The sequence below is a fragment of the Tiliqua scincoides genome, chromosome 6 (assembly GCF_035046505.1).
Source record: "Tiliqua scincoides isolate rTilSci1 chromosome 6, rTilSci1.hap2, whole genome shotgun sequence".
NCBI lineage: Eukaryota > Metazoa > Chordata > Lepidosauria > Squamata > Scincidae > Tiliqua > Tiliqua scincoides.
The window spans coordinates 41549457-41562244 of record NC_089826.1 but is presented as its reverse complement, the minus strand read 5'-3'; the positions used below and the strand labels follow the sequence as shown (position 1 = coordinate 41562244).

The 12788-nt window shown below is 41.5% G+C and overlaps 1 protein-coding gene across 1 annotated transcript in view; it reads left to right on the top strand.

Moving 5' to 3' along the window:
* Positions 1-5316, top strand: part of SLC10A7 (solute carrier family 10 member 7) — a 183537-nt gene extending 178221 nt beyond the window's left edge. Inside the window, exon 12 of the mRNA XM_066631959.1 lies at positions 1541-5316. Within this exon, the coding sequence (XP_066488056.1) occupies positions 1541-1585 (45 nt within the window). The 3' untranslated portion in view covers positions 1586-5316. The remainder of the gene's footprint in view (positions 1-1540) is intronic.
* Positions 5317-12788: the final 7472 nt, after the last annotated feature.

Below are 12788 nucleotides of genomic sequence, written 5' to 3'. Positions count from 1 at the left end.
TATACACTGGTGCCAGGTCAATCACAGATTATCCCTTTTGAGAACTTCCAAAATTACCAAATTTACTGGTACTGGTGTGCAATCTCATTAGCTATCAAACAAAAAAGGGGGGGGGGACATTTAACATACAGCATTTAATTATATTTCTTTAAAAAAAATTCTATTACCTTTCCTTCAGGAAAGGCCCTCAATTAGCACATATTGAAATAACTCAATAAAATACAATAAAAAATAAATTCCATATAAGGAAAAACATTAAAACAGTTTATCACACCAGAAGACAATAGCAAAACTGTGTAACTAAGGAGACAAAATAGATCAATATAAACTAAGGACCTAAAAGCTTTAAGGAACAAAAACATTTTCAGCCACTGTTGGAACAGGTGAGGTTCGGAACATTGTTGGAACAACCAAAACCAGGGCAAGACATTTTATAACTTGGGTGCCAATCTATAGAAGGCCTTCTCATGTGTTCCCACCTGGCACAGCTCTGTCAAAGGGAGAACATGCAAGAAGGCCCTCTCAGTTAATTTTAGGGAACAGGCAGATTCGGGGGGTGGGGTGGAGACTCTTTTAAGTACATGCTCCATGTAGGCACTGTCTGCTTCAAAGCGACAGTCAAAAAAATGACTGCTTCTTTTTAAATACAACTTTTCAGGGAGAAACGTTCTCTTCCGAGTGCTGGCTGGCTCTTTAGGCTACATGGGAAGTAGACAGTCTACATGGGATGCCCAGTGTTCCCGTTTCTCTTCTCCCCCTCTTGAGAAGACAGTTGTGCCAGACTAAAACATCTTTGATAGGAGGATGTGGCCGCAGTCAGCTTTTACTCTATCTGTTAGAAAAAAAACAGTAGGTGACTTTCAACTTTACCTAAAAGTCACCAGCCCTATTTGGATTTTGTCAAATGTCTTATTTCAGTTTCTGGCCTTGCTGGGAGTAAGAAAGGAGTGGAGTGTGAGGCCAAGACAGTGACTAATAAACAGTGTCATGTCTTTAAGTATACGGGGAGTGAGAGAGGAATTATATGTTGTAGCCCAGGGAGTAAGTGATATAACAATCATCTAGCCCATTGATTTTCAACCAGTGTGCCATGAATAGTCTGCAGGTGTGCCATGGAAATTTGGGGGAGGGTCATTTATTATTAGGGCCATTGGAGGATGTTCGCCACCCACCAGCATTATGCTGTGCCTTGTCAATTATCAAAAAGCTGAAGGCGTCCCTTGACAATTTTAGCACCTTATCAGTGTGCCCTGAAATGAACAAGGTTGAAAATCTCTAATCTAGCCTTTTGAACAAAGTTGAAGCTAATGCTTGCCTCCAGCAAGAAATGCTTGCCTGAGTCTAGTACAACCCTGCCCTTCCAGGGTTCTTCCAGTGGAAGAGGAGGAAATTAACAAGACTGCAGGGAATTACTGTTGTAATTCAGCATCACAAGGCTCTAAGATTTTCAGAGTCATAGCTGCAAATTATGTCATGTTGTTTGATCTTAGTAATTACTGTATAAATGAAATTACCTGATGCTCTTTTTTAATATTTGCAGGCTCTGAAATTAACGAAACAGCCCAAGGTGCCAGTGAAAGTATAACGAAGACAGTGATCCAGTGAATGTATATATATATATATATATATATATACTATTCTGTACATACACAGAGACAGTTCAGAAAATGGGCATATGTGAATGTTGCTTCAGCACTTACTTTATTTTTATAGATATATATATATATATATTTAAAATACCGACTGAAGTGCCTTAAAATATATTTGACAAAAGCATTGATTCCAAAACCACGTTGGTGGTTCCTGTGAGAAGTTGCACACAATTGGGGGGTGGGGAGTAATCTTTTATCTTTTCTTTTTCTCATTGAGTGAACAATTCTAACAATGAGAGACTGAGGCTTCTACCATTGCATCTTCTCAGGGGCCGTGGGCACAATCCACCGTTTTCCTCACGTAACCTCTATTAAAATGAATGAAGATTGAATGGGAGCCATATTCAGTGGCTACTGCTTACCATTGACAAGATAATATGATAACACAGGCTATAACAAGCCAAGGACAGCTCTCGCCTGGCTTACTGCCGGAAAGCATTTTCTGAAGTGCTAGTCAAGCCTAACTTGAATTTCTATGCGATTTCATAACCCTCCCTGCGCATGTGATTGTGACATGCCTTTAACTTCTGAGTTTGTGTACACTCAGCATGGGGCCATCCATTGGAAAGAAACTGAGAGGCATAAATTATTTGCATTTGTTGACACAGTTGTCTAGACATTCCTTCAAAGTTAATGGTTTCTCAAGACAATTCTCTCAGTTCCATTTTTATGATATTGTGGCATTGTAGATCTTAAATGTATCATGAGCTTCTTCAAAGGGAAGGCCTGGTTAGGTTAGTAGAGAAAGATCTGTGAACTGCAGCTAGGGGTTTTTTATTATTATTGTTATTGTTAACCCAAACTGAACAAAAAGAGTTTTTTCTGTCTCCCAAATTCAGTACACCAGACCCCACATTGACATAATACAGGGTACTAATATTTCAATAGTCATTTTGCTGCATTTTACAGAGATGTAGCACTGTTTGTTGTTCTCTGAGCTACACACACAAGCTTCTGAGGGCGAGAAACTGTTGATTATTTTTCAGCAGACAAGAATAGTTGTGTATGTTACATATCTAACTGCCCAATCCTAACTTGCACGGGAACATGGAGGCCTGCATGCCTAAAGAGGTGGCACACCTGTGCAGATCCGAGCAGCTTGATGCTGGTCCCACCCCGCTTACCTCCTGCCCACCCATGGGCCCACCCTCCCCACCCCAGAACGCCTCCTCCCTGTCATCTCCAGAGCCTGAATCTGGCCTCCAAGGGCTGGCTTATCTCCGCGATCAGGCATGGCTGACTTTTCAGGAGGTACAAACCTGCTTTATGGCATGTTTGCAACCTTCCCAAGCCAGTGCAGAGAACTTGTGCCAGCCCAGCACAATTTTAGGATTGTGTCCTAAGTGATTTAAGGGGGATTATTTCTGCTTAATTTGACAATCAATTGTAACTTGTGTAAAAATTAAAATATATTGATTTTTCTTTAAATTTTATAATAAGGGATGAATTAGAGCATAGAGGGAATATTAATTAATTGGTTAGTAAACAATGCATCTTATTCAAAGCAGGTGCTGTTAGGCTAAATAGTGATTCTTTGGATACTATGGGATTCTATGGCACCTGGGCAGCCTCGTGAGTTCAGTACTCATGAGACCCTTCCTAGAATTTTTGTAGAGTCCGGAGCTCTGATGAGGGCGTAATGCTCCCCTGCCCACAAGATCTTTCCTCATTTACAGCCTCTTCTATTGAAGCGTGTTGGATAATCCGCTTTTACACAATGTGTATATTGCACAGTTCAGAGAATGGGAGCATTGATTGTGAAAATAGTTGCCTCTGTAATTTAAAGTGAAAAGAAATAATCTGGTTTTAGGGACCAGATTGCTACTCTACTGCTGTTAACTGCACACAAAAGTACCTGAAAGACATTCCACCCCTGCTCTCACCCCCAGGTTTAATCATGCTGTATTGAAATTAATTCACATGCCCAAATAATTTCACCTGGTGCCAAGCTGAGGTGCCTTATATTTTTAACCATCTTACTAAGTGGCTTTCTTGTTACCAAGTTCATTGATAGACCTTTCCATGAGATTAAATGATCTATCTGAATTATAAAGATACAAGATCCAGCAAAAGGCTAAGTGCCCATTAACAAGGATTTTGATCCACAAAGCTTAACATGCCAATATAGAAGCTACTATAGTCCTCTAAATTAGGTTGCCTCAATATTTCTTATGTTCAAATAAGTCACTTTTTGTCTAAAAAGGTTGTGCAGCATAGATGTTTTCTAATAAGTATATTTTCAGAAGTACACCAAAAACATTTTTACGTGCAGATTCCCCCATTTATTGGTGGTGGTTTGATCTGCATCTTGGCTCAGTTAGCTGAAAATACTTGAGCAGGCAAAAGGCTGGACAAATTATCAGTATTCCCCCTAAAAGCTGGCACCACTGCATGGAGCCCTCCCATGGCTGCACAGCAGCACAGTGGCATCTTCCTGGCATTTGGCAATGACATCATTACATCATCACTGACTTCCTGTTCAACTGGGCTGTGCAGTGCTCAGTTGAGAGCTGTGGAGCTTAGGGGGAAAGACTGCACACAATGTGTTTCCACAAAGCCTTTTCTGAGCCTCCAGAATACATGTTGCCAGAACCCTTTTCAATTTAGACTGAGGATAAAATGAGGCCCACGAATTGTATTCAGGGCCTCCCCCAAATCTCCCTGCACCTGAGGCAGCAGGCTCAATGCTGTTCACTCTTACCTGGTGAGCTGCCATCCTCTACTCCTCTCTGGACTGGGAAAGGAAGAGAGGGACCAAGCAGAAGAGGAAGTGGAGAAGAAAGGTCAGCCTCCAACATTCTAAACCCAACACTCGCCTCTCCTCTGTGCTTCTACTCTGTCTCCCCCCTTTTCTAATCCAAGGATTGGGAGGACAAGTAGGAGCACTGAAGGAAAGGTGAAAACCTCCACCAGTCTGATACTTTAGGCTACCATCTCAGTTGGCTTCATGGGTGGGCTAGCCCTGATTGTATGTTTGATTGTCACACAGCAAGGTTCAATCTATGAAGGATTTTATCTTATGCAAGTTCCAAAGAAATGAATAAGAGTTGTAAAAGAGTTCAAGCAGTGGCCTTGTACAAATCCAATTCATTTTGATGAGCCTTGCACATGAAACTTTCCTGATAGATTGTTCCATTGCTCTGAGGCTCACACCCAACATTCTGTCTTGTCACTTGAGTCTAGTCTGATTTTGAACAGTCACTACACTGCTAAATCTACCTCGAAGTACACCATCAGCTCATGGCTTTAAATTTTTTTCCCATGGCAACTTCATTGATATTTTGCTGTATTTAACATTATTCCCGGGAGAAGCAGCTTGTGCTATAACTGTTGATGACTTGGAATCGCCTAAATGATGTTATGTTTCCTTTCACTTTTTACATAAGTGAATGTTGGGCAGATTGCTCTGAAAAGGACATAAAACAAAAGTGAAGTTCATCTTTTAAATCCATACTTAGTTGAACTTAATTATTCATATCCAAAATGTTACATTATGCTTAAAGACTGTTAAGATGTTCATTTCATGCCTTCATTTCTAAAAGGAACTCATGGGAGGGTGGGTATGCAAAATTTGAAAACACACATGGATGGGTTTGTATTTTATTTTTGTAACTTGTGTTCATTTTTTCCCTCTAGGGAAAGCTTTCTGTTTGTTTCTTTTTCAAAATATGAACAATTTTTTTAAAATAAAATGAACTGGTTGAATTTGTCTTTTCTTGTGGATAACAATATCAAAGTCTTGGTTTGATGTAGGAGAAATCAGAATCAAGCAGAATACAGGGTGCTGTGGTCTTATGGACCTTGATTTTAAATTTGGTGTGAGTTTTTGCAGCTGACAGATGTCACAGCTGGATACCGCTGGTAATTCTCCCTGACCATGACACACTATGCTCAGTTGTTGATTTCTGCCATTTTGCACTTCTTTCTGTTTAGGTACATTTGATTCTCTGGTTTGGATAAAGTCTACTGGATTGCCAGATTAGTTGGATTTAGGCTATGATGCAGCAAAACAATTCTTATGAACCGCAACAAATATGAAATGAAGTCCTTTTCATTCTTCACATAACTTTTATTCACACGATCCCCAAGGAACCTTTTAATGCTAAATATTAAAATACAGGGCAAGTAGCAAGGTTGTTACCTTATTCTATCATGAGATGGAATAAATAAATGAAATGCTGTAAATTCAGCACAGGCAAAAGAAATTACTTCATACAGTGCATAATTGATGTATGAAACTCACTGCAAGAGAAGGGGCAATAGCTGTTAGTTTACATACATAGACCTTTATTGGCATTAAAACAATAAATAACAATAGCAGTAGCCAACACAGTGGCAATGTTGCCAAAAGGGAGAGTTGCAACAGGAAACTAATAAGGGAGGGGGAGGGGAAATAAGGGGGGGTATAGGATCAAGGTGGGGGATTTAGCTTGGAAACTGCAGAAAGAAATTCTGCAACTGCATAGGTAATGACCACAGAGTTGTCACTCAAGAGGACAAATAAAGGATCAGAAGAAGTACCTGAAAAAGAAGACAGCAAGGGTTTCAAGTGTGTATCTCAAAGAGATTGGTGGGCCGGGCAACAGAGTAATATATGGTCCACTGTGTCCGGTTCTAAGGAACAAAAAGGACATAATCTACGATCATGCGGGATATTGCAGAATCTGCCAAAATGAACAGCTGAGGGGAAGATATTGAATCTCGCAAGCATAAACGCTCTCCTCTTGATAGGGTTAATCAACTTACTAAAATAGTTGCAAGGCCGACCAAGTGAAGGGAAAAGGCCAAAAAATTGGGGAGAACAAGTGGGGTTAAGATTTGAGGTAAGTTGGTTGAATTCAGAGTCCCAAAGTTTGGATTTGATAATTGAGTGGGCCCTGTGAAGGTTGATATCTGCAAGGGATTCAGGAGAGAGGCCTAATGAAAAAAGCTTGGAATCAATAAGTTTGAACCACTTAGAAAGATAAGAGTCCTTTAATAGATCTTTTAAGAGGGACTCAGAATAAATACTTAGATGTAAACAGAGCCAGAACTTAAAAGTAAGGGATCACACGATGGTAGAAGGGGGGTGGAGCCCTAGTTCGAGCGTAATAGTAGGTAGTCTAATTAAGTTGGGAACCCCCAGAATTCGTCTGAGGAAAGAGGCTGCCACTTGATCCAGATCTTGATTCGCAGCCTCTATCCAGATGGGGGCACCATACAACAGTTGAGAAAAAAATTTAGTTTTGAATATGTGGGAGGCAGCAGGGATGTACTGATTGCCACTAGAGTAGTGAAAAGGGGCAATCGCATTTAGGTGGAGTGAGGATGAAGAGATAACAGATTTTCTGTGAGGGAGCCAGCTGTGACGGAAGTGAAAGGTAATCCCCAGATATTTAAAAGTTTGAACTTGTTGGAAGGAGAGATTACCTATCTTCCAGGGGAGCAGGTCCCAAGATTTGGCGAAAACCAAAATTTTGGTTTTCTCAGAATTATTAAATCGTTGGATAAACAATAATTTTGGAAGGAAGAAAACAAGTGACGTAGGCCAGATCTTGTAACAGACAGAAGGACTGCATCATCTGCATAAAGAAGGACGGGAAGGGGGGCATCATTAAGGAAGGGAGGGGAGTTCTGACAGCCAGATAGGTAAGGGGCTAAATCTGCCAGAAATAAATTGAAAAGGAGAGGAGCGAGTATGCAGCCTTGGCGAACTCCTTTATTGATGGAAATTTTATCGACTGTAGTACCCAGGCCGTTAGGACGAACCCTACAGGAATTAGATGTATAGAGGCGGCAAATTAGAAAAAGAAAATGGGGATCTATCCCACAACTGGCCAGTTTGTTCCACAACATGACCCTATTAATAGAATCAAACGCTCCACGGAGATCTATAAAGGCCGCAAAGAGTTTGGCACCATGATGGACAATACTCGGCCAAGTAGGAAAGCGTGAGCAACAGTAGAAGCACCTGGGCGAAAGCCAACTTGTTCTTTACCCAGAAGGGCTTTAGAAAGAGCCCAAGATGCTAGTCTGGCCATTAGTTTAGAAGGGGTTAAAATGGGATTAGACACATGCAGGGAGGAGGATAGGTCTATCAGTGGTGCTTAGCTATGATGATGGGTAAATGCAACTTCCAACTTCAGAACAGTGCCCCTGCATACTAGCTGTTGGGGAGGGGAGGCAAATAGAGAGGCGAGGTGGCCCAGGTTCTCTCCCCCCATCTGAGGTGGCAAGCTGCTAGTCCTCCCCCCCCCATTGCCAGACCCTTTGTGTGTGTTCCTACCTTCCCCCCAGCTGCCACTGCCCCTCCTTCTCTTCCTTCTCCTATTTGAATAAAAACAGTTCCAAGGAAATAGAAGAATAAGTTTGTGACAGAAAAATGTTTTAGGCTGCTACTCTCTCCCCCCTCCCCCCCCCCCACAAACACATACATACACTCCCACTGCCTAGGCTCCTTTTCCAAAGGATGAGCACAAAGAGGAGGAACTGGAGCTGACGTGAAGCCAAGGCAGCAAGTTATGCCTGGAGAACACACAAGGCGATCACTGCTGCCGCCACCACCCCCAAGCTGGCCAGTCCTGAAGGAAGTAGCTGCTTACCAGAGGCCTTTGGGGTATGCAGGAGGCTGACTTAGAGAGAGTTTTTGTTTGTTCTAGGACAGTTACTCTTATGTCCTTAATTGCTTCTAATATAATGAACAATTTGGACAATTTTGTTTGATGTTTCCCAGATTTCTTGAAATAATTGCCCTTTCTACAGCATCCCTAGGCTTCTCATTTAGCTTGGACAATTTTACCCCAGGTATGTCCTGTCTATTACTCTTTCCATAGATGAAGGGTCCAATCCCTTACCCTGAGGAGACTCCAGTAGCTGATCCAGGATCCACAGGATACAGCAGCAGCCATTTCAGCACTGTTGTTCCTCATGGTGGCCCTGGACATTAGGATTGGTCTGCCTGTCTCTCCCTTGCTTTCTCCATAGAGAAACCTTTTACTCTGAAGTTGTGCAGTGTGCAGTAAGATTTACTCCCAGGTATACTTACATAGGATTGTAGCCTTACACACCAGGTGCAGAGCCAAAGGAGGGCATGGGGTACACACGGGAGTTTGCGGGATGGCTCTGGCATCCTCTTCCCAGGCACTGCCATCATGGATCACATGAGGATCACATCTTGCATACACACAGCCCTAGTTTCTGGATGGCAATAGCCAGCCAGGGAATTTGCACATACATCACCCTGTTCTACACACTACTCCAGATCCAGCACATGGCTCAGTCTTAGTTCAGTAGGGTCATAATGTGTCACCTGCTGTCACAATAGTCATCATTATTCCTGTTCTGTAAATCAGAGGCAGAGAGATGTGACTTAATGCCATGTAGCAAGGCCATGATCAAATTCACACCATCATGATTAAACACTATCAACAGGTCCATACAGACAACTCTAGATTTGTGGGGACCTAGGTTTTCTTTGTACATGCGAGTGCACACGTGCATATATACAAACTAGTAAAAAGGCTGAAGCTTTCTGGGGTGCGCAAAGTTTGGAGCCCAGTCTTCTGTATCCATATGATGGGGGCAAGACTCCTGTCTACACAAGAAGTTTTTGAAGAGAATGAATGGAGTCCATTTGTAACCCACAGGTTTCTTGTTTTACTAAAAGACAAACAGGGTATTAACAATAACAGTTGCCTTGGCTGCCTGTATAGCGCTAGAGAGATTGGTTTGGTTTATATCCCATTTCCTAATAAATAATAAAATCCCTCCCCAAAGAATAAGGCTGGATGTGCGACACAACTTTCAATCGACAATATAAGTGTATGTACTACCTTTTTCCCTCCAGGGTGCTAATGTGAGAAATAGTCTCCTGTTTGGCTTAGCAATGACACTATTTAGGAACATTAGCTGGTGACATTTCCAAGTTGTAATTTTGAACTTTCCCAAGCCACATTAAGCTGACTTTAAGCATTATAGCTGTAAGATTGTGGGTTTCTTCATTGCCTCCCTCATGGTGACCTCTCCGATTTTTTCTTAAGCTAAAGCATAATGCACGTAACTGTAGTCCATAGATCTTAGTGGTTGACAGCAGGCCTGAATGACTTTAGAAATTATTGTGGACTTCAAATTTCAAAGCCACAGGTTAGCCAGGTATACCACCACAATTATCTGACAAATAATTCCATTAACAGCCCAATACTAACCTGCACTGGAATATGCAGGCCAGCTGGCCTGCACTGTATCCATCACAAAGTAGGAGGTGGCTGCCATGCAACTCAGAGTAAGGAGATTTAATTCCCCTTACCCTGTATTGCACAGCAGCCACCTCAGTGGGGCTACTTGGATCTGTACCACTGAAATTGCTGGTACAAATCAGAGCAGTCTGGTGTAACACCAGGCTGTTCAGGAGGGGATTTGGATCCAGCCTAAGTGCCTGAGGCCAGTCCCATCCCCCTCTTGGGCACAGACCACTGCACCAGCATAGTACAATAGATTTGTGCTGGAAAAAACCTCCCCATGTAGTTCACCATACACAATCAAATCAATTTGATTTAATGAGAAAGTTTTTGTTTTTCACAAGGACCAACAGGAAGGGAGAACTATGTAAAGCCCCCACAGTAACAACCAATACTATGTGTACCTTCTAGATACAAATGTGTATATTTCTAATTTGCAAAAGTTACTGTAATTCCCCCACCCTTTTTATTGTTTTCCCACCTGAAGCCACCATTTGTTGGATATTTTATGGCAAACAGCATTCTTATTATCCAATCATTATTTTTCTGTTTATTTTTCTATGTTCATGTGAGCTATTTAAAAAAATGCAAATGTTTTCTCTTTTAACAACTCTTATCTTGCTTTGGAGGAAAAAAATGTGTATTTATTATATAGTTATAAATTATTTTATAGTTATAAATTTATAAATTTATAAAGTTATAAAGTATTTATTATAAAGTTAGAAAACCCTACCTTTCCAATGACACAAAGGGAAGTTCAAGGCAGTTTACAAATTAAACACACACACAATATAAAACAACCAATAATTAAAAAAAATAGAATGGAGCCATAAAAATAAGTTTCATGTTCTAAAGATTTTTAAGTTTTAAGGTTCAGGCTTGAAAAAAGAAAAAGAAAAAAAAAGAAGCTTTTTAAAATATTACAGTCCTTCTTCTAAAAGCCTTGGAATGGACTGGAGCTATATTTGTGTTCGGGAATTGTGTTCAGGAATTATCACATAAAATAATCCAGGACTCTACAGGAGGGAAAAACAAACACACAGCAAGTGCTTTGATATCCTTTGGGTTGAGGCAGCTGGGACCTGAGGATGATTCTTGCTAATTCTTAGCTTCAGGGGGTGATTGTCTCATGTACAAAGTGTTTGCTCAGAACTTGGAAAGTGCCATCTTACACCCTGAAGGTAGACAAGAGTCTGCAACTGACAAGAACTCATTCGGATGTTAGGCTTGTCACAAACAAACAGAAACAGTCTTCAGTATACAGTGACTGAGAATTAGATGGTGGATTTGGGCTACCTTAAGAGGAACATTTAAATACTCAATTAGGGTATAGTTACCAGTGTTTGTTCTGTAGGGGCTAAACACAACATTTTAGCAGTTAAGACCCAGCTGGTGTCTTCATAGGGAATTTATTTCAGAGCTGTGAACAAGCAGCCTGGAGTTTCTCAAGAATCTGAGCATTCGTGTATACGTATATAACCCTTCAACACCAATGGCCATGGTAGCACCCAATGCACCATCAGATGGGGAGGCAGGGGTGTCATAGGGTCCCCGTACAGGGCTTCATCCCACAACCCACAGCAAGCTGTGCCACTCCTGCCGTTTTCATCTTAGAAAAGTTTACTTATTTTTCTTCCCCGATTATATAAAACAATATGCCATTATTCTTAGCGCCAAAACATCTAAAAATGTAATAAAGTTTAGACCATTTCTTAATTATTTCCTTAAACCATTCCTGAATTTAACTCCCAAATCAAGTATCATATTCTTACGAGGGAGAAAATAACGTAAATGACCGGATGCCTTCTTAAAAGTTACAGTTTCAGTAAGCCATGTCTACATGATCTTGTCTAAAAATATTCTCCTTCCAGTGTTTTTTATGCTGAGTTTCGACATCAGAGCTATACAGTATTTCATGTTCTCTCTCAAGCCAATTGTGATTTGCTGGAACGTTAGGTGACTGCCGCTTGGATGTTATAAAGATCCTTGCTACTGGCAACAAACAAGGTACTAATTCACAGTGGTGTCACTACGGTTTGTGTCACGCAGTGCAGGAGGCCAGCATGACACCCCTATAATGAACCTCCTCCCATACAGTGGCCAGGGTAACCTCCCAGGCAGTGGGAATGGTGATATACCATCACCAGCCCTGCTGGGTTTTTTGTTTTTTGTTTTGGTTATAACTTTTGATAGTATAGAGATGCATCAACACAGTTTGTTTTGTTGCATTCTGCATGAAAGTACACATTGATATATAACATGTTGCTATTATTTGGAAATATCAAGATTTTAGAAATGTTGGTGAGTAGTGGTGTCACCTGGTACGGGCCACACCACAAGCCCCTATAGCTAATTCAACTGCTAATTCAACATCTTGAAGTCAGTGGCTCTCAAACTGGGGTGTCGCGACACCTCAGCTAGAGAGCCCTGGCCTCTGCCCCCTTAAGGGGTGGGGAGGGGGGAAGGCAGCAACACAATCCGCTGGATTGCACCCCTTTGGAGGGGTGCAACGGCTTACTGCAACTTAGCAGAACCTGCAGCAACCTCCTGGGGGGGGTGCGGGAAGATCCCGCACCAGCCTCCTCAGGGCTCCCCATGCTGCAGAGTAAGTAAAAATGGTGGTCATGACCACTTCTGGTTTTGCGAACTCCCCCACACACACTTACTGCAGCTCAAACACTCCCTGAGAGTTTGAGAACCGCTGTCTTGAAGTGATACCAGCCATTTAGCATACCCAAAAAGGACTGTTTTGGGGTCATGTGATAAGGAATGAATGGTTACTTCCTTGATCTTTAGCAGGATTTCCTCCCCCAGATATTTTTATCATTGAACAACTCAAAAACATATTGTAGATAATATGTTGTCACTTCCTTATGCCTCCAATATTCACCATCATTCAGATCATAGATGAGAATTCTGA